Genomic DNA, 26069 nt, shown 5'->3' on the forward strand with positions numbered 1-26069 from the left:
TCCTGGGCTTTTATTTTTTGGGATGCTTTTGATTACTGTTTCAATCTCTTTACTTGTGATTGGTCTATTCAGATTATCTATTTCTTCTTGATTCAGCTTCGGGAGGTTCTAAGAGTCTAAGAATTTATCCATTTCTTCTAGATTGTCCGTTTTGTTGGCATACTGCTTTTCATAGTAGTCTCTTATAATCCTTTGTATTTATGTGGTATCCATTGTTATTTATCCTCTTTTACTTCTAATTTTATTTATCTGAGTTTTCTGTCTTTTTTCTTTATAAGTCAGGCTAGGGTTTGTCAATTTTGTTTATCTTCTCAGAGAACCAGCTTTTTGTTTCATTGATCCTTTCTACTGCCTTTTTTGTTTCAATTGCATTTATTTCTGCTCTGATTTTTATTATTTTTCTCCTGCTGACTTTGGGCTTTGTTTGTTCTTCTTTTTCTAATTCAGTTAGATGTAGTTTGAGATTGCTTATTTGGGACTTTTCTTGTTTGTTAAGGTGAGCCTGTATTGCAATGAATTTCCCTCTTAGGGCCACTTTTGCTGCATCCCATATGAGTTGGTATGGTATGTTTTCATTTTCACTTGTATCCAGATATTTTTTAATTTCTCCTTTAATTTCTCCAATGATCCATTGCTGGTTCAATAGCATGTTGTTTAATCTCCATATCTTTGTCCCTTTCTCAGCTTTTTTCTTGTAATTAATTCTAGCTTCATAGCATTGTGATCAGAAAAGATGCTTGTTCTTATTTCAATCTTCTTAAATTTATTGAGGCTTGCCTTTTTTCCCAACATATGGTCTATCCTTGAGAATGTTTTGTGAGCACTTGAGAAGAATGTGTATTCTGTTGTTTTTGCATGGAGTGTTCTATATATGTCTATTAAGTCCAACTAGTCTAGCTTTTCATTTAATTCCACTGTTTCCTTGTTGATTTTCTGTCTAGATGATCTATCCATTGATGTGAGTGGAGTATTGAGGTCCCCTACTATTATTGTGTTGTTGTTAATAACTCTTTTTAGATTTGTTAATAGTTTCTTTATGTACTTGGTGCTCCTGTGTTGGGTACATAGATATTTATAAGTGTTATGTCTTCTTGGTGAAGTGTCCCTTTGATCATTATATATTGTTCCTCTTTGTCTCTCTTTACCTGTCTCATCTTGAAGTCTATTTTGTCTGATATAAGTATTGTGACACCTGCTTTCTTTTGTTTGCCATTAGCTTGGAGTATTGTCTTCCATCCTTTCACTCTGAGCCTGTATCTGTCTTTGGAGCTGAGATGTGTTTCATGGAGGCAGCATATTGTTGGATCTTGTTCTTTAATCCATCTCACCACTCTGTGTCTTTTTATTGGAGAATTCAATCCATTTACATTTAGGGTGATTATCGATATATGAGGGCTTAATGCTGCCATTTTCTCGCTTGCTTTCCAGTTCTCCTGCACTTCCTTTGTTTCTTGTCCTGTGTGTTTCAGTCTATCGATAGAATTATGTAGTTTTTTATATTTTGTTTCTTTGTTTTCTCCTTTTTTATTGTTTGTGTCTCTGTTCTGCTTTTTTAGTTTAGTCGCTACCATGAATAGAGATTTTATTCAAAATCTCATAGATAAGATAGTCCCTTTTCTGATTGCCTCTTATTTCCTTAGACTAAACCAATTCAATCCCTTTCCTCTTCTCCTCCTAAGTTGTTTTTCTCATCTTACTCCATCTTGTATTGTGAGTTTTTGGTTAAAATGACAAGACTATCTTTGTTTTTGGTATTTTCCTTCCCTTTATCTTTAATGTTATACTTGAATATTTGCTAACCTGTTCTGATGTATAGCTACAATTGTCTGATTTTGTCTTCCTATTTATATCCCTAATCCATGCCTTATAACCCGTTTGTCCCTTTTTCTTTTTCAGATATGAGGGCGTTTTTGAGGATATCTTATAGTGGGGTCTTGTGGCTATGGACTCCCTTAGCTTTTGCTTATCTGGGAAACTTTCTATTTCTCCATCATATCTGAAGGATATTTTTGCTGGATAGGGTATTCTTGGCTGAAAGTTTTTGTCTTTCAAAGATTTGAATTTGTCTTTCCAGTCTCTCCTAGCCTGTAAGGTTTCTGCAGAGAAATCCGCTGAAAGCCTGATAGGGGTTCCTTTGTAGGTTATTTTCTTCTATCTTGCTGCCCTCAGTATTTTTTCTTTGTCATTTACTTTTGCCAGTTTTGCTACTATATGCCTTGCAGTAAGTCTTTTTACATTGACTGTTTAGGAGATCTGATACTTCTTTCACATAGATTTCCATCTCCTTCCCCAGGTTTGGGAAGTTCTCTGCTATTACTTCTTTGAACAAGCTTTCTGCTCCATTCTCCTTCTCTTCTCCCTCTTGAATACCTGTAATTCTTATGTTGCATTTCCTAATTGAGTCAGATATTTCTCAGAGACTTTCTTCATTTCTTTTTAGTCTTAGTGTTCTCTCCTCCTCTATCTGGAGCATTTCAATATGTCTATCCTTGATTAAGGCTGATTCGCTCCTCTGTGATGTCCACTCGAGCATTCAGGGAATTATTTTGTTTTATCTCGTTGATTATAATTTTCATCTCCAATATTTCTGATTGATTCAATCTCTTTTGTGAAGTAGCTCCTGAACTCGTTGAATTGTTTCCCTACATTCTCTTTTAACTCATTGAGTTTTTTTAAAAGACTTTTATTTTTCCTTTTTCTCCCCAGTGCTCCCAGTACACAGTTGTATATTTTTAGTTGTGGGTCCTTCTACTTGTGGCATGTGGGATGCTGCCTCAGCATGGCTTGATGAGTGGTGCTATGTCCACGCCCAGGATCCAAACCAGTGAAACCCTGGGCCACCAAAGTGGAGCACACAAACTTAACTACTCAGCCATGGGGCCTGTCCCTCATTGAGTTTTTTGATGATAGCTATTTTGAATTCTCTGTCATTTAGATTACATATTTCTGTGTCTTCAGTACTGATTTCTGGGTACTTGTCATTTTCTCTCCGGTCTGGAGATTTAATATAATTTTTGATACTGCTATGGGGCATGGGCTTGTTCTTTCTCATCCTGGTATTATTTGGTCGCAGTTACAACATATTGCCACTGGGTGGGGGTCAAGAGGCGCATATTCTGAGCCCTCCACATTCTGCTGGGATCCCAGGCACTGGAACCAGTGGCGGGGTGGTGGGGGGACAGGCAGGGTGCTTTATTCTGAGTGCTCTGGCTGGCTTGCTTGCTCTGCTCTTACTGTCTGCTCTCCTGAGGTGTTGGCTTGATAAAATCACCCCCCACTATAGCTTTCACCTCTGTAGGGGGCTTCTCCTTAGGCTGCAAGGGACCTCAGGGATATTTGATGTTCCCAAAAATGGGTGTCCCCTCCCCCATTCTGTCCCTCTCAGAGGCCACATGCAGTCCCAGATGGCAGTCTTTTGGGGAGGGAGTGAAGTTTTCTCTTACCCTGTTCCACCTCCTCCAAGGGGTGCTCCAGCCTCTCCACCCTCCTACATATGGCTGTGTGGGTATCTCAGACATCTTTTGTGTTGTGTGGATGCCCTCTGTTGGAGTGTGAGTGTCTTTTTCGTTGTATCGTGGAGGTGTGAGGTTGCCAGGAAAAGTCACTCTGCCATGATGCTGATGTCACTCCTTTAGTTAACTTTTTAGGAGGATTCTTTTTAAAATTTCCTGAACTTTTTGAGCTCTACAAATTCCCTTAGTTTTGATAAAGAATTTTCTAATAATCTGTTTCAAGAGAAGTCTGAGAGATAAGCATGTCTAAGTTTTCCATGGTATGTCTTAAGGCAAATGTTACCTTGAGTTGTTAAAGGACCCATAGTTTTTTAAATGCCAGTCCCACAGATGGCTGTGTGCCCACCTCCAAAAAAGTTTCTGTAAGTTGATTGGTTGTTTGGAACTTGGAACCCATTTTCCAAATCCAAGCATTATTTTATATAGTGGCTGGGGTCCTTGGTTTCAATGTGCCTGAAATGGAGTTCTTAATAAGACTGACTATTTCTGTGGGGGAAAATGCTGTCTGAAGAAGAGAGCATCTCCATGCACTATCAGGGAAAGGAACTTTCTTATCTCTAAACCAGCTTTCTCAGACAAGAGTGAATCCTTTTAAAGGACTGTTCTCTAGGGGAATGTGGCCTGCTTATCATTTCTGCTCACTCTAGGCACCAGAGTCTCAACTCAAATTGTCATTGGTGTTCACCATCCCTAGTTATCTATAACAAACATTCAGATGTTCTTTACCTTCTGATTACCTAAATACAACAAAAGGTTTGAGAATGGGTGTTTGCATACCATAGAATAAGAACTCTTTATATAGTGTGCTCTATGTGTGGTTGTCCCAATGGTATGGTGATCTTTTATGGCAAAGGGTACAGATACTTACAGAGACAGTTTTTTATATAAAGCATGATACAACACAGCATGCTTGCAAACAGAGATTCTCCAAAGTTCACCACAGGGATTAGACCATTGGCATGGATCAAGATATAGGGTTTCAAAGCTTCCTGGTTTGCCTGGGACTAAGAGATTTTCCAGAACATGGGACTTTCAGTGATAAAACCGAGAAAGTACCAAAGTGAGGCTGTTGGTCACCCTGATTGAGGAGTTTACTTTGCTCTGCTTTGACCTTAACTCCCACCTGATTATTGTTGAGCCTCTGACTACACATGTATCTGCTCACCAAGGGCAAGTGAAAACAACCCAACACCCTCCTGTTTACTGTGGAATGGGTAAAGCGAAGGTCAGTTTCTCAGGAGCATCCTTCAGTAGGCCTAGGGTTTAAGCAGTCTGAGGTCTGCACCTGAATTATATAATGGGTTTTAGAATAATTGTATGCAAAGACTACAGATACTCTACAGTGGGATTCAGATGGTAACTTTTGACTCTGCCATACCGAGGAAGTGCTACATCCCTTGACCAGGGGTAAATAAGGGGCAGGCCTCGCCTGGATTCTCTTCTCTGGGACTCATTCTGTTCTTGCTCCATAGTGGTCTGCTTTGAGATGGTCAGTTCCTTAGGCTTGATTGTTTTATATCAATTGCACAGTCTGAGGCCTTCAAACTAACATGGCTCAAAGTTTAAATCTTAAATAGAAAGGCTCCATCAACTGTACCCAAAGATTGTGTCTTTCCTTTAACATATTCTGCTAAGTCCACAGTGTGCATTTCCCCCAAAATGGTATATATCTGAATTGCTTTCTATTTTGTCCCTAGCCCAGCTGCATTTTGTATTTTCGTTTGTTTCATTTTGCTGATTTTGTTTTTCATGTGCTTTGAGCTGTGACGGGAAGGGCAGAATAAGGAAGAATGATGGCTTTGGAAGAGGTAGAGGCAGCAATATGCTGTGAAACTACATGAGGAAACCTTGGGGGGAAATGAGATAATTTTAAGCCAGGGAAATGGGAGGGCCTGTAGTAAACTAACGTCCAAGTTGGTGTGTGTATTCCTAGATGGTCTTCAACTGTAAGAAACACATAAATCAAGGTACTGCCTGATCAGCAATTCCTTATTGTTTGTATTAGTTTGCTGGGGCTGCCAATAAAGCACCATAGACGGGATGACTTAAATATCAGAAATTTAATTTCTCACAGTTCTGTAGGCCAGAAGTCTGAGACAAGGTGTCAGCAGGGTTGGTTTCTTCTGAGGATCTCTTTCCTTAGCTTGTAAATGGCCATCTTCTCCCTTCTCCCAAGCCTTCCCCTTCCCCCAAGTCTTCACACGGTCTTCCCTCTGTACATATCTGTGTCTAAATTTCCTCTTCTTATATGGACACTAGCCATATTAGATTAGGGCCCACCTTAATGACCTCATTTTAGTTTAATTACCTTTTTTTGTTTTAAAGATTTTTTACTTTTCCGTTTTCTCCCCAAAGCCCCCCAGTACATAGTTGTATATTCTAGTTGTAGGTCCTTCTGGCTCTGCTATGTGGGACACAGCCTCAACGTGGCCTGATGAGCGGTGCCATGCCCACACCCAGGAAATCCTGGGCCGCTAAAGCAGAGCGCGCGAACTTAACCACTCGACCACGGGGCCGGCCCCTAATTACCATTTTTGAAGACCCTATCTCAAGGTACAGCTGTATTCTGAGGTACTGAGTCCTTCAACATGTGCATTAGGGGTTGGTGGGGGCACAGCTCAGCCCATAACATTGCCTAAACTACCTTTCATCGGTAGAGATAAAACTGTGTTTTTCAGTCTGTCACATTTATTATTATTGGAAATTAAATGAGGCTTTTGATCAATTCATTTGTTAAGCAAAGTTTTAAAAAATCAAGAGTTAAAATAATTTCTGCTTTGTTGAAAGTATAATTAGTGTACGTTGTTCCCTGTCTGAGACTAGAAAGCTAATTTTATGCCCAAATACTATATGAACACACCACTTCTTCAAGGATAGATAGCAAATATAACCTGTGTATTTCAATATTCTCTAGTCCTTGTTTGCAGACATTCCTAAAAACTATTTACTACCAGGGCTTACAAATACAGTTTGTACGTTAATACCTAAGAAAGATAGTTTCCAAACATAGTTTTCTTTCTATTGCTCTTATATCACCCACTTCATCAACTCTCCAGTATCTCTACAGTTAAATGTGTGAATCTCAGTGGCCCAGAGCTGTAGAAGCTAACAGTAGTTATCGACCTCTTAAATGTGACATTTGCCACATTCTCAACATTTTGGTTTTCAAGCCAGAAGGGAAAAGCCCAAAATTCATTACATTAGGATCCAGCACATAGCGACAACTTGATTAAGTATGGTTCAAATATTTAACAGCTCTGTGAAGGATATTAGTAGTTAATTGTATTCTTAAATTAATCTAAGCAATCATTTCAAGGTTTCTGGATATTAATTAATTCATTCCTTGGGAAGATATGAAAACATAAACCCTACCAGGTGTTTTCACTTTTTCTTTTTACAAGAGACATCAGCAAACATTTAGTTGTTGTATTTGCAATTTGATTTGTAGTTGGCAACTGGTAGTCTCTATGTCATATAGCCCATGCTTACAGAACATGCCCACTCGGAAAACCCATAGGCTATAAATCCAGAATGTTGAAGTGTCTCTTGGAGAAACAGTTAAAACTAATCCTTGATTTAATAGCATTCTTACAGCCAGAAAACTCATATGGCTTTGAGGTCAGTTCCCAAAATCTTAACATAAAACAGGATGATTCTTTCCATGAATTAGTAGGGATTTTTTCAGCATTAGAGAATTGAACCACAATATTGCCAGAAAATGTCAATTATTCAATAATTCTACCTTATCAGTAATTTAGAAAAATATCTGCTATTCAAGCAAAAAGTGATATGGATCAAACAACAGAATCTTAGGATACTGGAATAATTAGGATCAGTTATCTCAGATCATCTAGTTCAACAGTTCTCAAACTTCAGTGAGCATAAGAATCACCCAGAGGACTTTTTAAAACATAGATTCTGGGTCCCACCCTCAGAGTTTCTGTTTCAGTAGGTCTAGAGTAGGGCCCCCAAATTTGCATTTCTAACAAGCTCTAAGGTGATGCTCTCAGAGCTTCTAACAAGCTCTCGGGTGATGTGGTCAAGGTATCATACTTTGAGAACCACTAATCTCATTGGGTTTTTCCTTCTGAATATAGATGTGATGAAATACCTATACTCTGTACACAGGATTCTCTTCATGACCCAATGAGATAGCTACTGCAATATACATTTCACAAATGAAGAAACTGGGAAGTTCAGTGACTCACCCAAGGTTACTTGGCTAGTAAATATGGGAACTGGGATTTGAACCCAGACAGGCTCCAAAATGTGAGTTCTTAACCGTTATACTATTCTGCTTCCCAAGGTAACAGATAAGAACTTAACGGTGCTCATTGATTCGTTAAGAATAATGACAGTTAGGTGGTTTAGGTAGCTAAGGAAACTAAATATTTAGAAAAGCTCTTTTGCTCTGCTTTAAATTTTCCTCTTTTTATCTCTAAGCCAGTTGAATAATGGTTTATGAGTCATTAGCATGAATTCAAGCCTAATGTATCTCTTACATAGTACATTCTAAATTAGCCTAGATGATATAAATGAGGAAGTAAAATATTGACTGTATACTTCATTTTGAAAATTATGTCAATGAAATATGCCAACAAAATCTTCCATTTTAAACAAGGTGTGTTAGTTACTATTCTTTAGTTGCAAGAAACAGAAACCAACCTGAGCTATCACAGCTGAAAATAAAATGTGCCAAATCCAAGGGAAGGAATATAATCTGGCTTCAGGAAGAGACTAGAACGGGGACTCTTTTCTGTTTCAAGACTCTTTTCTCTCTGCTTCCTGGTTCATCTGTCTCTATGTACAGACTTTCTCTGCATCCTCAGTTCACATGAGGAATCTTGCCACCCAACAGCTCTTAAGTTTACTTTCCCAGGTCCGGCACCTCTCAGAGGCCAACTGGCCATTCCCAAGTCTTTATTCCCAGTTCCCAACGGAGAGACTCTGAACAGCTTTGTTTAGGTTAAGTATCTTCCTCTGGTCCAATCATTTATGACTACAGAAGTAGGGTCATTCAGTACAAATTTCACTACCGGTACAAATTTGGCTATCATTATGCTTGCGGCAGAGGAGAAAATCATTGACTTGTGAATGATGCTAATGCTTCAAGAAGAGTCCACTGAGAAACTCTTCCAGTGCATGATCCATTTCTCTCTATCACAAGATATTATAGTCAGGTGTATATCAAGAATGTATTGTTCTTGACCTATCAAATCAGCAAAACCTAGAAGGCAATACACACTGGTGGTGAGGCTGAGGAGAAATAGCCACTCATACATTAGTGTTGGGAGCACAAAAGGGTACATGCCTGATGTCAGAACCTACCAAAAATATAGGTGCATTTACCTTCTAAGCTAGAAAACCCACTTCTGGGAATCTATTCAACAGGGATCAAGAGAAATGACCCAAGAGTGTAGATGTTTTCAGACTCTACACTTTGAAAAGAAAAATAAATCATAGACAAAGGATACCTTATTGCAATATCAGAAGACAAAAAACCCACCCACAATCCCCATCCCTTACTCTCCAATAGGTAAACGTAGCCAATCTTGGAAAACACGTGGTTTTATGGGCCATACGTCAAAAGAAAAACTGCATTTAATTTTTAGAACTATTAATTTACAGGCAACATTTTATGACTGCTGCTGCTTCATACTGTGAGGTAAAAAGTCTGCCCTATATAATACTGATGTGATCTAGAGGGAAATTGCTCCCAAAGTATCTAGTCTCACTGGTACATGGTGTTGGGGACTGTATTGATCATCTCTTTCTGCAGCACGGCCTATAGAACAGCACTAACATGAAAGTGCTGTATCTAAGCGACAAGCAGATGATATGGAAAAAAAATTGCAGCCAATAATTTCGTGCACATGACTGAATCTTTGGGAAAATCCAAGAGCATGGTTTTAAATCAATCATTTATCCTCTTTTTCTCTGCAGTATATCTCTTCATACATTGCAGACTTTAAAAGTGAAATGTTTGAGGAACTCCTTAAGCACCTTTGCCACTGTGCAGATGAATTCCGGGAGATCATAAAAACTAACATGCAGAGGCAGATGTTTGTTGAGCTCTTCCTGCATTGTGACCATGGAAAGGTAGGGTAAGACCCTTAAAGCAGTGCTTCTTCAACTATTTGTTGTGAAGGACCAGTTTATATGTTGTTGTTCTTGATGGCGATGTTTTAAATTTCTCTGTTGTAGACTGATACTCAATGAAAATGGATTACTAGGGGAAAAAAGGACTTTCGGAATACAATCCACATTTTTTTATTATCAGATTAAAATCTGACATTATCTTTATTACTGATTTATTACTTTCTCAAATTGCTGTAACATTTTCTAGATGCTATTCTCAACTTCTGTACCTTTCTCATCACAGACTGGTAGCAGCCTACAGAACGTACCTGGCGTGGCACTGCATTTCACGATGTAACTTGTCTCCAAATCTCTTTCCCATTCTTAAAAATGGGTTGCTTAATATTGTTTTTGTTTACTCTCTTTGCTGGTGGCTTTGTCTAGAAAAGAGCTGCTGGGAATAAAAAGCCTGCCACGTTTTATTATGCTGCCTCTTAAAAGCAAGAAAAGTTTGTACCAAGAAGTATTCCTAAGAATGGTATTTGGGAGGACACTAATGTGCCAGGATATCAAATGGATTTGAAAAAAATAGATGTAAACTTTACTAAAATGTACTTGTTTATGAACTTTATATTTATTTGTTTGTATCCCCATGTTCCAGAAAAGTTTAAGGAAGCTTACAAGAATAGATAAAGTGCAAGAGGAACATAAATTTAAAGTAGGGTGAAAGAAGAAAAAACTAAGAGAGAGGGTACTAAATAAAGCTGGGAACAAAGCCCAAAATGCATATCATAATAACATAAATATTTGTTCTGAGTCATCTACAAGTTTGACTCCAAGCTTCCTAGCAGTGAATGTGAAAAGCGAAATATGACCAAACACTCTATCAACAATGTTTATGAGATAAATACAAACTGGTGGAAGAAGTACAGAAATTTGGGGTTCAAAGTATAGTCAGGAGTTTCTTCTGGAAGTGTTCATTAAAGGCGCCCTATATGGTGAAATGAACATCCTTTATGGTGCTCTTATAATAAACGAAACGACTTTCTTAAGGCAGTTTCCTATAACCACCTTAAGTGTAGGCAAATGATAGTGCCCATGACTGCAGTTCAGAAAATGCAATTCTTAAAGGAGCCAATGTATTGCAGACTGGGTTCTTAGATCCCTGCTAATTTGGCTTAAGTCAGGAATATATTTTACAAAATCTGAATTGTCTATGGGTCTTTCAGGCAATCTTCCTTGAATATTGCTTCTTTTAACAAAGCTTATAATAAATATTGGGTGACCTAGGGGTCAAGATTTTACCCCCTGGTAAATGCCTGGAGAATAACTATTCTCTGTTCGCTAATTTCATACCAACTCATGTGCAATAACAAACATAGTGGGGTAATATTTAGAGGAATTAACTGAGGTTTTCTTGTACTTTTTGTTTTTCTTCCCAGCATTTAAACAGTAGTTATGTGCTAATTTTGGAGGGAGGGTAGATGCAGTCTACCTTCTGTGCAGTCTAGATAGATGCAGTCTAGATAGATGCAGCCTAGAATAAAGAAGTTAATTGAGTTTCTGAAAATTTTTAACCAGTAGCTGAGACAAGAGTTCAAAAGCCTATAGCTTCAATTGAAAATTCTGGGCTCTTGAGAAAGAATGGAGAATCAGAGCAAGGAAGAATGCAAAATATGACATCAAAGCACTTTTTCTATTACTGGGGAATTATGACCAGCTGATGGGAGAAGAAGATTGGAGGGGATGTGACTAGGGCTTAGAGGTTGTCTGGGTCCCTAAGAATTAGTATCTGGTTCCCAACTCCTGGGCCCCAATCAGAGTTGGAGGTTGAAGGCAACATTATAGACACTCTCAGAAATTCCAAGTAGGTTGAAAGAAATTAAGAGCATCGGGGCTTATGCTTCATTTCTTGGGTGTAGCTCAGAGACTGCAAGCTTCATAGAGAAGTCCTGAATCCAACATGGCACTAAAGAGGAAGGGTAGCTGCTACATAAGGAGGGCTCTAGTGAGATAGGCCTGAGGGTAGTTCCATTCCTGTGGCTAGAGGAAAGGTGAGGGGTGTTCCTAAATACATGTGGGTGAAGCAGAGTGGGTATACAGAGAATATGGCAGTTAAAGTTCTGGGAGTGCCCCCAGGAAGGTACCTGGGGTTGGGACAAAGAGAACCATGGTAGTGAACAGCAAACACCAAAACAAAACTTCCAAATGACTCAGTGGGATGAACTCCATATGGTCACAGTCAACAACTGCTATGGTTGGCACTGCACTAAATTCCCCTTTCTTTGATGGTGGGATATTTTATAAGCCCCAAAGAAAAATGGGCAAAAGATATGAATACACAATTCATGGAATCACTATATACTCAACAGATGTGCAAAAACATTTGTTAATGATAATACCTATTGCTGGTAGGGATAGAGGGAAAGTATTTTCTCAAACATTCCTGGTGAAAATTTAATAGTTACAGTATCTTTGTAAAACAATATGGATGTATCTATTGAAATAAAAAATACATACATCCTTCAACCACATGATCTCATTCCTGAAATTTTTATCCCAAAGAAATAAATCACCAGAAAATAGAACATACATGTACAAGGATGATTCCTGTGGCATTCTTTATACATAAAAAGAAAAGAGAGAGACAGAGAGAGAGTAATGGAATGCTTATTTGTAGGGAGATGTTTTAAAAATTATGGTACATCTACATCTTGCAATATCATGCAACTTTTATACAAATTGCATAGATCTATACCAGTTGACTTAGAGGAATTTTTAAACATTATTATTGAGTGAAATAAGTAAAATATGGAGAAATGTGTATAATATAATCCCACTTTTGTAAAGAAAACAACGACAAAACTCATGTAGGTACATATAAATAGGTACACATGTTTGTATACCTATAGCTACGTGAGCTTAGAGAAACAATCATAACAAAACTTGTGGTTAACTGGAATGAGGCTCAAAATCCACTGTTCAGAGTGGTCCTTAAAGACTTCTGAAGGCAGAAAGGCTTCTCTGAGATATTTATTCAATTGAAGTTTTTAGAACTAGATTTATAGCACAAAAAATGAATAGTAGATCTTAGTCAGAGGATTCTATGAAAAAAAAATACATCAGGGGCCTTGTTTTGTTGAGTGAAGAGCAATGATCTTCTAAGTGTTAATCAGGATCTGGAGTCCACAGTGCCATCCACTAGGTTCATGTTTCAGCCAATGTCCCAAATGGAACTTCTAAACATGAAAAAGAAACAATATGTGAAATTAAAACTACTACATGGGATTAGCATCAGATTAGACAATGCAGAAGAAAAGATTAGTAAACATGAAGATATAGAAATAGAAACTATCTAAGCTGAAGCAGAGAGAAAAAGAAAGAAAATATGTGGGCAGTTATAAAAGACTTCTCATTTAAAAATTATTTCAATGATAATTTACTTTTTGAAACAAAACTAATAAAAATATATTTTGAAGTTTATAACTTGTAAAAGTAAAATGTGTGACGACAATAGCAAAAATGATCAGTGGGAGAAAATAGAAGTAAGTTTCCTACATTAGGCATGAAGTATATAGTATTATTTGAAGGTAGACTGTGGTAAGTTAAAGATGCATAATGTTAAATCCTAGAGCAATTACTAGAAAAAAAAGAGGTATAGCTATTAAGCCAATTGTGGAGATAAACTGGAATATTAAAATATCATCAAAAGAAGGCAGGAAAAGAAGCAAAAAAATAACAATAAGTGAGAACAATAAACAAGTAGCAAGATGGTATATTTAAAGCCGACCATAATGATGATTATGATTTACATTAAATGAATATAGTCTAAACACTCCATTAAAAAGATAGAGATTGTCAGGCTGGATAAAAATGTAAGAACCAATATAAAGACACAAATAGTTTAAAAGTAAAAATAAAATTATGAAAAAAGATATATTGTGGAAATACTATGAGGAAGTGGGAGTGGCTATATTAAGATCAGACAAAGAAGCCTTTAAAAAGAGCCTTCAGAACAAGGAATGTTACCAAGAATTAAGAGGGATATATTGATAAAGGGGTCAATTTGGTAAGAAGACATAATAATTCTAAGTGTGTGTGCACCTACAGCAGAGCTTCAAAATACATGAAGCAAAAAATGACTGAACTGCAATTATAGTTGGAGAATTAAACACTACTCTCTCAGCAATTGATAGAACAAGTAGACATAAAATCAGTGAGGATATAAAACACTTGAAAAACACTGTCAACCAACTTTACCAGGAGTGTTGTAGAACATTCCACCCAACAACTGCAGAAAAACACACTTTTCAATTGCACTTGAAACATTCACCAAGATGATCATATGCTATACCATGAAACAGGTCTAATAAATTCAAAAGAATTGAAATCATACTATATGTTCTTTGACTACAGCAGAAATGAATTAGAAATCAATAACAGAAAGATAGTTGGAAAATCCTCAAATATTTAGAAATTAAATAACACACTTCCAAATAACCAATGGGACAAAAAAAAATCACAGGATAAATTAAGAAATATCTTAAACTGAGTGATAATTAAAATACAACATATTAAAATTGGAGGAATGAAGCTAAAGTGGTGCTTAAAGAGAAATTTATAGCTATGAGTGCTTATATAAGAAAATAGAGGTCTAAAATCAATAATCTCAACTCTCATCTCAAAAAGCTGGAAAAAGAAAAGCAAAACCAAATAAATGAAAAGTAAGTAGAAAGAAGGAAATTATAAAGAAATGGGCAGAAATCAATGAAATAGAAAACAAAATACAACAGTGAAAATCAATAAAAACATAAGCTGTTTCTTTGAAAAGATTAATAAACCTCTAGGTAGTCTGATCAAAGAAAAAAAGAGAAGACACAAATTACTGACATCAGGAAAGAAGGAGAGGACATCATTACAGAGCCTGCAAACATTAAAAAGACAATGAGGGAACATTGTGAACAACTTTATACCAATCAATTTGCAACTTAGATTAAATGGACAAATCTCCTGAAAAATTACCAAGTCTGACTCAAGAGGAAATAGAAAACCTGGATGCCCTTATATGCATAAAGAAATTAATGAATGCCATTAAAAATCTTTCCACAAACAAAATTCTAGGCCCAGATGATCTCACTGATGAATTCTATCAAAAATTTAAGGAAGAAATAATTCCAAACCTACAGAAAGTCTTTCAGAAAATAGAAGAGGGAACACTTCCCAACTGATTTTATGCGACTAGCATTATTCTGATATCAAAACCAGACAAAGATAGTTCAAGAAAAAAAACCTATAGACTAATATCCCCTATGAACAAGACACAAAAATCTTTAAGTTAATTTTAGCAAATTAGGTCAGCAATATATAAAAAAAGGTAATAAATCAGGATCAAGTGGAGCTCAATCCAGGGATGAAAGGTTGTTTAATATTCAAAATTCAATCAAAGCATTCACCACATTAAGAAACTAAAAAAGAAAAACTGTATGATCATCTGATAAAATTCAACACCCATTAATGACTTTTTTAAAAAACCTCTCAGCAAACTGGAAATCAATTTTCTTTAACCTGATTAAGAGCGTCTATGAAAAACCCACAGTTATACTTAATAGTGGAAAATTTAATGATTTCCTCCTTATATCAGGGACAAGGCAAAGATGTCCACTCTCACCATTTTTATTTAACATTGTACTAGAGGTACTAGCCAGTGAAATAAAGCATGGGGGGAAAAAGGAAACTTTCTTTATTCACAGAAAATCCAAAGGAATCTATTAAAAAAGTTGAATTTACTAGGACATATACATGAATTTAGTTAAGGCTTCAGGATGTAAGGTCAATACACAAAGATCAATTATATTTCTATATACTAGCAGTGAACAATTGGAAGATGAAATTTTAAAATGCCATTTACATTAACATCACACATGTGAAATACTTAGATATAAACTGAACAAAGTATGTGGAATACCTTTAGACTGAAAACTATTAAACATTGCTGAGAGAGGTAAAAAACCTAGATAAATGGAGAAGCCATTTCTCATTTTTCTCAAAGACCATATTCATGAGTCAAAAGACTCAATATTGTGGGGCTGGCCCCGTGGCCGAGTGGTTAAGTTCACACGCTCCGCTGCAGGCGGCCCAGTGTTTTGTCGGTTCGAATCCTGGGCGCGGACATGGCACTGCTCGTCAGACCACGCTGAGGCAGCGTCCCACATGCCACAACTAGAGGAACCCGCAACGAAGAATACACAACTATGTACTGGGGGGCTTTGGGGAGAAAAAGGAAAAAATAAAATCTTTAAAAAAAAAAAAAGACTCAATATTGTTAGTTAATTCCCAAATTGACTTACAAATTCAACACAATTCCAATCCAAATATCAGTGAGCTTATTTATAGAAATTGACAAGACTACTTTTAAAATTTATATGGAATTTTAAAGGATGCATAACAGCCAAAATAACTTTGAAAAAGAACAAAGTTGGAGGATTTACACTATCTGATTTAAGGATTTAATAAATATTTACAGAAGTCAAGACAGCATAGTATTGGTGTAAGGATAGACAAATAGATCAAGGGAACCGAGTTGAGTCAGACATATAACCACATGTACATGGTCAATTGATTTTCAATGGAGGTGCCTAGGCTAGTCTTTTCAACACATGGTGCTGGAAAAACTGACTACCAGCTGTGTGGGGAAAAATTGCCTCACACCACACATAAAAATAAGCTGAAAATGGACTTTAGACCTAAATGTATAAAGTAAAACCACAGAATTCCAGAAGAAAACAAGAACCTTAACAGGAAATTTGATAAAATGGACTTCACCAAATTAAAAAATTCTATTCTTTGAAAGACATTATTAAGAAAATGAAAGGACAACTATAGACTGGGAGAAAGTATTTGCAAAACATTTAATGACAAAAGACTTGTATCCAGAACATATAAAAGATTCCTACAGCTTAAACAGTCAAATTAAAAGTGCCATGGACATGTCAGGAAAAAGATATATCTATGTCCAATAAGCACATGGAAATATGTTCAATGTCATTAGTCATCAGAGAAATGCAAATTAAAACCACAATGAGATAAAAATTACACCCACTAAAATAGCTAAAATTAAAAAGACTGATAATATAAGTGTTGGTAAAGATATGGAGCAATTAGAATTCTCATACATTGCTGTTAGGAATGGAACAACCACTTTGGAAAACAGTTCGGCAATTTCTTAAAAAGTTAGACATGCACTTACCAAATGACCAAGCAACAAGAAATTCCACTCCTAGATGTTTACCTAGGACAAATGAAATGAAATTAGAGAAATTGAAACATATGTATACTCAAAGACTTGTAGATGAATATTCTTAGCAGCCTCATTTATAACAGCTCAAACTGAAAACACCCAAATATCCATCAACTTGTGGATAAACACATTACAGTATATGCATACAGTGGAATACTTCTCAGGAATAAAAGAGAATGAACTACTAATGCACACAATAACACTGATGAATCTCAAAAATATGCTAAGTGAAAGAAGGAAGACATAAAAGAATACATACTACATGGTTTCACTTACATGAAAATCTAGAAAAGGGAAAACTAGTCTAGAGCAATAGAAAGCACATTGGTAGTTTTCCTGGGCTATGAGTAGAGGGGACTGCTTGCAAAGGGACACAGGGAACTTTTCGGTTTAATGAAAATGTTCTATATCTTCATTGTGGAGGTGGTTACCTGGGTGTATACATTGTCAAAAAGTATTGGACTGTACACTTAAAATTGGTGCATTTTATTGGATATAAATTTTGCTTCATTGGGAGTGATGTCAGCATTATGGCGGAGTGAACTTGCCCGGGACTCTCTCTCTTCCAATATACAACAAAAAGGGACATCCATACTCCAACAGAGGACACCCTAACATAATACAAAAACCTTGGAGAGACACACAGCAGAGAGGCTGGAGCTTCCCCTTGGAGGAGCTGGAACAGGGTAAGAGAAAACTTTGCTCCCTCCCCTAAAGACTGTGAACGCAGCCACAGGAAGATCTGTGAGGAAAGGAGCAGGGGAGGGGATGCTCGTTCAGGGATCTCCAAGGACTCCCTAGGGCCCTTGCAGCACAGAGGGAAGCCCTCTAACGGGAGGAAAGCTTTCGCGGGGGGTGACCTCATCAAGCCAACACCCCAGGAGACCACATAGTGAGAGCTGATTGAGAAAGCCTGGAATCACACAGGAGAAAGCGCCCCTCCCCCCACCCACCTCATGCTGCTCCACTACCTGGGATATTGGCTGAAAGCAGAGGGCTCAGACTGTGTGGCTCTCGACCCCTACCCAGTGGCGATAGGAAGTGACTGCAACCAAATAATATCAGAATGAGAAAGATCAGATCTTCCAACATCAGACACTACATCAAATCTCCAGAACAGAAAACAACAAGCACCCAGAATTCAGTCCTGAGGACGCAGAAATATGTAAGCTAAATGACAATGAATTCAAAATAGCTATCATCAAAAAACTCAATGAGGTGAAAGAGAATATAGAAAAACAATTCAATGAGTTCAGGAGCTACTTCACAAAAGAGATTGAAACTATAAAGAAGAATCAATCAGAAATATTAAAGATGAAAGACACAATGGAAGAGAGAAAACAAAATACCGATTCCCTGAACACTCAAGTGGACATCACAGAGAAGCATATCAGCATCATCAAAGATAGACATGTTGAAATGCTCCAGACAGAGGAGAGAGAACTAAGACTAAAAAGAAATGAAGAAAGTCTCCGAGAAATATCCGACTCAATTAGGAAATGCAACATAAGAATTATAGGTATTCAAGAAAGTGAAGAGAAGGAGAATGGAGCAGAAAGAGTGTTCAAAGAAATAATAGCAGAGAACTTCCCAAATCTAGGGAAAGAGAGGGAAATATGTATGGAATAGACTTCCAGATCTCCTAGATTTTTCAATGTAAAAAGACCTACTGCAAGGCATATAGTAGTAAAACTGGCAAAAATGAATGACAAAGAAAGAATATGAAGGGCAGCAAGGCAGAAGAAAATAACCTACAAAGGAACCCCTATCAGGCTTTCAGTGGATCTCTCTGTGGAAACCTTACAAGCTAGAAGAATGGAACGACATATTAAAATCTTTAAAAGACAAGAATCTTGAGCCAAGAATACTCTATTCAGCAAAAATATCCTTCAGATATGAGGGAGAAATTAAATCTTTCCCAGACAAACAAAAGCTAAGGAACTTCATAGCCATGAGACACCTCCTCACACAAGAAATCCTCAAGAAGGCCCTCATACCTGAAAAAAGAAAAAAAAGGGAGAAAGGGGTCACAAAACACAGAGTAAGGAGATAAATAGGTAGACAGAATCAGAATAGGATATCAAATATTCAGCTATAGCGTTAGGCTAAAGGGAAGGAAAACACCAGATACAAATACAGTCTTGTCACTTTAACCACAAACTCACAACACAAGTTGGAATAAGATATGAGAAAAAAACTTAGGAGGGGAGGAGGAAAGGGACTGAATTGGTTTAGACTGAGTAAATAAGAGGCCATCAGAAAATGGACTATCTTATACACGAGATTCAAAATACAAACCTCAGGGTAACCACTAAACAAAAAAGCAGAACAGAGATACAAAAAATAAATAAGGAAAAAACAAAGAAACACATCATAAAAAACTACATGATTCAATGGGTAGACCAAAACACACAGAACAAGAAACAAAGGAAATGCAGGAAAACCGGAAAATGAGTGATAAAATGACAACATTAAGCCCTAATACATCAATAATCACCCTAAACGTAAATGGATTGAATGCTCCAATAAAAAGACACAGAGTGGTGAGATGGATTAAAGAACAAGACCCAACAATTTGCTGCCTCCAGGAAACACATCTCAGCTCCGATGACAAACACAGACTCAGAGTGAAGGGATGGAAGATGATACTCTAAGCTAATGGCAAACAAAAGAAAGCAAGTGTCACAATGCTCATATCAGACAAAGTAGACTTCAAGATAAGACAGATAAAGAGAGACAAAGAGGGGCAGTATATAATGATCAAAGGGACACTCCGTCAAGAAGAAATAATGCTTATAAATATCTATGCACCCAACACAGGAGTACCAAAGTTCATAAAGCAACTATTAACAAATCTAAAAGAAGATATTAATAATAATTTTGCTTCATTAAAGTTGATAAAAAACAAGAATGTTCACAGCAGCATTATTTATAATAGTCAAAAACTAAAAACAATACAAACGTCTATCAAGAATAGAATGATTAAATAAAGTTTTATATATTCACACAGTGGAATATTTATGTAGCAATGAAAAAAATGAATTACAGTCAAATGAAACACGAATAACATTAGTAGATATAATGTAGAGCAAAAAAAGACACAAAAGCGCAGATGCTATATAATTCCATTTATATAAACTTCGAGAACAAACTAATCTGTAGTGATAAATATCAGAATAGTAACTACCTTTGGGGGAATTATTGATTAAGAGAAACCATGAAGAGCTTCTGGCAATGATGAAAATATTCTGTATTTTTACCTGAGTGGTGCTTTCAAAATGTATAGATGGTAAACATTATTGAACTAAATGATTTGTTCACTTGTTCAATGAACTTAGAATTTGCACACCTTATTGCATAGTTATTATTTCTTTTTCTTTTCTTTTTTTTTTTTTTGCCCTGGGCTAATATCTGTTGCCAGTCTTCCTCTTTTTTGCTTGAGGAAGTTTCACCCTGAGGTAACATCTGTGCCAGTCTTCCTCTATTTTGTATGTGGGTCACTGCCATATCATGGCCACTGACGAGTGGTGTAGGTCCATGCCCTGGAACCGAACCTGGGCTGCTGAAGCAGAGCATGCCAAGCAACCACTAGGCCAAGGGGCCAGCCCCCGAAGATCTCATTTTTAAAACTACAACTTCTGCCCCACAGAATCTTGTGCCCCTGCTTTCCTCTTCTGAGCTAACATGGACAGGAATTTCAGCATAGTTATTATTTCTTAATGAAAATGTTTTTAGAATGATCACTTATGGTTGCTTGGGGTGAAGTGCCTTTTGAAGGAAAGGCTTTAAGAGACCTAGTGGCTGCTGCATTTTACCATGATTGTGATAGTGCTGACTACAAGGGCTGTTGGTGGATGACCTTCATTTCCCTGCATTGGAGAGGTTATGGAAAGTAAAAGACAAGCTCATGGCTTTAAGCTCTCAGCTCAAGTTGCAGTCAGAAAACCGGAAAATTTCCATGATGACTTTAAATGAGTCTCTATTTCTTGTAGCTTCAGGGCAGATATGGATGAAAAATCAGCCCCAAAATTTAATGCGACAGAATTAAAATGCAAGTTGAATTTATAGAATTGCCAAGACTCTTATGTAAAATTAGCAAATTGCTTGGGAAATAGACAGAGCCTGAGACTTGGGATGGTTGTTTTTGGATGGAAGCTGAGACTTGAGCCACAAATCTCCCCAAGCCTCCCTTGGCAGCAGAAGCAGTCTCTTCTCTCCTGTTTGAGAATATTAGCTTTTCTTTCCTTAGAGACCCTATAATAACTTCACTTGGGGCAATTATCTTGCAAAAGGATATCTATTTTCCTCAAGGAACACCTGTCAACATTCACTGCCTTGAGACCCAAAATTGGAGTCAGATCTCAGCAGACCCCAGAAGGACTAGTCAAATCTGTACCAAGAGGTGATTGTTGGTACTCAGAGAGAATATCAATTTTTGCTAATTCATAGCAGCAAAAACCTGGGGAATATATGTGGGAATTGATTATAAGACTTTAAGACTAAGAAGGATGGATATAACTTTGGATTGGCCCACATTTATCAACATTGTTATACTTAGAAAAGATTTACTTAGCAGTATATTTTGAGTATTTGGGAATTATTTCAACAGTTGGTTTGGTAGGTCAGCTGAAACCTTGACTCAAATATGGCCTACATTCAATGAGATTGAAATGCCAGAACCTTCTTGAACTACTATAGAGGAAGAAATCCAAAGGCTTACAAGGTTGCTGAAGTTGATTTCTCACATGGAGCCTGCCCATATGCATGTTCACCATATCTCCAAAGAGAACTCAGCTGACATTGCCTTAAGGAATACTTTAATGAGGGGAGCACTAGCATCCCTAAAAAGCTCTTTGGTAGCTGTCATCTGTAGGCTGGAGATAATGGTGGGAAATACTACCATGGAAGTTGGCTTTCTAATTTCAAGGAAATGATAGGATTCCAGAGTGATAGGAGACACAGGCATTTAATTGCAGAGACAAGGTCTACTGGTCACAGTTCTCATAGGTATCATAGATAAATGGTATTTTGACTAAATGCCCAAGGTCAAAGGCCATATTATAATGGGCCCAATTTGTCTAGGAGTCACACTGTGGTTATTTTCCTACTTCCTGAATGCATAATTGGAATTACCACAGTGAACAGCAGGAATAAAAGTGGCCGTCTGAGTGTTTTGACCCATGTGGATTTTCTGTGGCGATCATGGTTTCCCTAGGTGTTAAATAGATAGAATGTCTACTAAATTATTACTAGAGCTATCTACAGAAAAGCTCTAACCACAGGGCCAGAAACATGAGTTGAGATACCACAATGGAGAATCTTGGCTTCTCATCCAGTTGCCAGACTTAAGCCAGTTTACACACCCATAACTCGCTGATTGAACAGGAGGCTACTCTCTTGAGGAAGAATCCTACAAGACTGCCGCAAGCATATACCGTAGATCTTACTCCAAGTCTTCCTCAAAGCGTCTGTAGTCATTTACTGGGGTTAATATGCGTTGGAAAAAGGGAAATATCCCAGACTTTCAGAGATTATCAGATACTGACTGTTAAATTAACATTAATCTCTAGGAGCCCAAAATGCCCTAGTGGACCGTTGGTTAAAGTTAGGGCTTATGGATGTCAGGTGATAAATGCCATTTTGGTCAAGGTTTATATCACAGGCCAAATTAATCTGTGGATTTAACTGTATTTATGTCTGGTTCCTGAATGTATAGTTGGAATAGACGTACTCAGCAACTAGCAGAATCCTCACAAATTGGGGGCTGAAGGCTATTATGGTAGGAAGGATCAAATAGAAACTCCTGAACTTGCTCTGTCTGCCAGAATGGCAAAAAACAGATAACAAAAACAAAGTAATTACACAGAGATTAGATATGAAAATACGTGAATGATATGAAGGATTCAGAAGAAGTAATCCTATCACATTCTTATCTATTCTCCTATTTTGCCTATGCAGAAGGTAGATAGCTCTTAAAGAATATTTGCAGATTATTGTGACTCCATTCGCAGCTGCTATTTAAGATATGGAATCTTTATTGGACCAAATTGACACAGCCCCTTCATTCACAACTATTGGCCTGTCAAACTATGTCCTCTAGAGCAATTTACAAAGTTTGATTTGTTTGATTTCACTTGTCAGGAACAGCAGTATACTTTCACTGCCTTTTCATAGTGCTAAGACAGCTCTCTTTCTTTCTATTATAATCTAGGACGCAGAGACCTTGATTGTATTGACATATCACAGATCAGCATACAGGTCCACTGCCTTGATGATTTCCATCACGTTGATTGGAGTTGATGAGCTGGAAGAAGCATTAGATGCCTTGTAAGACCCATGTGTGTCAAAAGTGGGAGATAAAAACCATAAAAATTCAGGATTTAGTACCTTAGTAAAATTTCTAGCAGTCGAGTAGTCTGAAGCATGACAGGATATCTCTTTCAAATACGAGGCAAATTGCTGTACCCTGTGCCACCTACCACTAAGAAAGAGGCACAATGCTTGTTGGACCTTTTTACATTTTAGGAACAAGGGTCACCACATTCATATGTGCTACTCTTACATATTAATGGAGCCATCAGCTGCCAGAGTGGGTCCCAGAGCAAGATGAGGCTTCATAGGCTTTCTAGGCTGCAGTGCAAAAATTCTTCTTTACCTTGTGCCTTATCATAAGCCTAGAAGATCCTACAGTATTTGGAATGTCCAGGGCAAATTGGAATGCTATGGCGAGTTGCAATAGTAGAATCCTAGTGTAGATCCCTCAAATTTTGGAGTAAAACTGTACCCTCTACCAAAGTTAACTATCCTTTAAGAAACAGCTCCTGGGGCTGGCCCCATGGCTGAGTGGTTACGTTCGCACGCTCCACTTTGGCAGCCCAGGGTTTCAGCTGTTCGGATCCTGGGTGCGGACATGGCACTGCTCATCAAGCCATGCTGAGGCGGTGTCCCACATAGCACAACCAGAGGCACTCACAACTAGAATATACAATTATGTACTGGGGGGCTTTGGGGAGAAGAAGAAGGAAAACAAAAAAGGAAGACTGGCAACAGATGTTAGCTCAGGTGCCAATCTTTAAAAAATAAAAAGAAACAGCTCCTGTGTGTATTTATACTATGATAATTCATAAAACCATACACTAATTACCTTGTACTTTTCTGTATGTATGTTGTATTTTTTAAAAGGTTTAGTTTTTAAAAATTATATGGAAAAATAAAGGTCCAAATATAGCAATAACCACTACAAAAGGAAGGATAAGTTGGGGAGAATTTTCCTGATTTTTAAAAATAAAGTTATACTAATAGAATATTGAACCTGGCATCAGACCCACAAGAATGTAAGAATTTAGTGTATGACATGGATAGCAATATAAATCAGTGGGAAGGGACTAATTAAGAAATAATATTGGGACAATTGGTTTTCCATATTGGGAAAAAAATTAGATTTTACCCTCATTAATGAGGAAAAATAAGTCCCATGTGAGCAGAGATCTCAATGTGGAAAACAAAATTTTAAATGTTTTAGAAACAAATATAGAGCAGGTATAGGTAATCCGTAAAGTAATATTTCCTAAAGAATACCCCTAAAAAGCACAAACCATAGAGGAAATGATTGATACATTTGACTACCTAAAAATTAAAAACATTGATATGGCTAAACTCACCTCACCAAAAGTTAAATTAAAAGATAAGAGATAAACTGAGAAATGATATTTGCTATATAGATAACAGAATGATCATTATCAAAAATTTACAAATTAATAAGAAATAGACAACTTTTTCACAATCGGAGAATGGGAAAGGACATGAAAAAGCCATTCATAGTTGAGGAAACCCAAATACATAATAAACATATGAAAATATATTTAATCTCACCAATAATCAGGGAGATGCAAATTAAAATAATTAGCATTTTTTATTCAACGAGTTGGAAAAAATTATAAACTCTAACAATATCAAGTATTGGCATGGATATGGAGAAATATCCTCATTTGGTGCTGGTGAGAATGTAAATTGGTATAGGTATTTTGTGCAGCAATTTGACAATAACTACTAAAGTTGAAAATGCACGTAATATACAATCCATTAATTACGCTTCTAACTATTTACCCTAGGGAAATGTTTGCACGTGTAACACAGGAGTTGTGTATAAGGATATCCATTGCAGCATTACTTTGGTATCGAAATACTGGAAACAATCTAAACGCCCATAAATAGAGAAATGTTTTTAAAAATTATGATGTTTTCATATTATAGAATATCATACAGCAGTTAAAAGGAATAAAATATATTTCTTTACATACATGAATTGTATCTCAATGTTGAGTAAATAAAAGCAATTTTAAGAAGGACACATGTACTATGATATCAGTTATATATTTTTAAAGTACATTCACAAAATGTTAACAATCATCATTTCTAGCTATCGGGAACACAAGTGTTACTTTTATGATTTTCTCTATATTTCTGGAATTAAAATTTTTCTCAAAATAAAAACGATGCAAAAAAAGAACAAGTTGGGAGCAGTTAATTGTTCCAAGTATCATGCTCAGGTCAGATTAGATAAGAACTGAACATTGTACATTAGATTTAGAAATTCAGTCAGTAACAACAAATATTTGTTAAGCATCTACTAAGTGTAAAGCATTTTGACATGTTACAGAACAAGAAGTAGAGTATAAGCCTAAAGCCAAGATATAGCTTTCCTGATTTTGACTCTGCAGCTTTTATTTACATAATGATGGTGGTGATGATAAAAGCTTCAAGAAGCCATATTCCATCTACATAAATATCTCAAATCTCTTGTAACAACTAATTTCAAACTTTCTGCTTAGGTAGGGTTTTTGGATCGGCAGAGGACACTGGCCTTGCTGGAAATGTTCTATGACCAAACTTCAAAAATGCTCAGAAGTTTTCTTCGAAACCCAAGGCAATGTAAGTGCCATGCAGAGGTAGTATGCTCAAGCCGGAGTGAGCAGTACACTGATATGATAATACAAGGTCATTTGATCCCCATGGAATCTCTTCACATAATGTCTCCCTTAGACCATGATAGCTATATCTAGTTGCTTATTCGCCACAAAATTTACTCTTCATCACGACTAGATGTATTTTTCACCATGGTGCAATACTAAAAGTTGTCAAGTCAGAACTCAGTTAGAACTCAATTTTAAATTCATTCAAAT

General features: G+C 36.9%; 1 protein-coding gene across 7 annotated transcripts in view; it reads left to right on the plus strand.

Annotated features, from left to right (window-relative positions):
- EFCAB5 (EF-hand calcium binding domain 5) overlaps positions 1-26069 on the plus strand; it is a 142579-nt gene that overhangs the window by 65224 nt on the left and 51286 nt on the right. For all 7 annotated transcript variants that reach the window (XM_070562804.1, XM_070562805.1, XM_070562799.1 and 4 more), the window contains 2 exons: positions 9456-9611; positions 25719-25818. In XM_070562804.1, the coding sequence (XP_070418905.1) occupies positions 9456-9611; positions 25719-25818 (256 nt within the window). The remainder of the gene's footprint in view (positions 1-9455; positions 9612-25718; positions 25819-26069) is intronic.

This window comes from Equus przewalskii, chromosome 10, assembly GCF_037783145.1.
Source record: "Equus przewalskii isolate Varuska chromosome 10, EquPr2, whole genome shotgun sequence".
Classification (NCBI taxonomy): domain Eukaryota; kingdom Metazoa; phylum Chordata; class Mammalia; order Perissodactyla; family Equidae; genus Equus; species Equus przewalskii.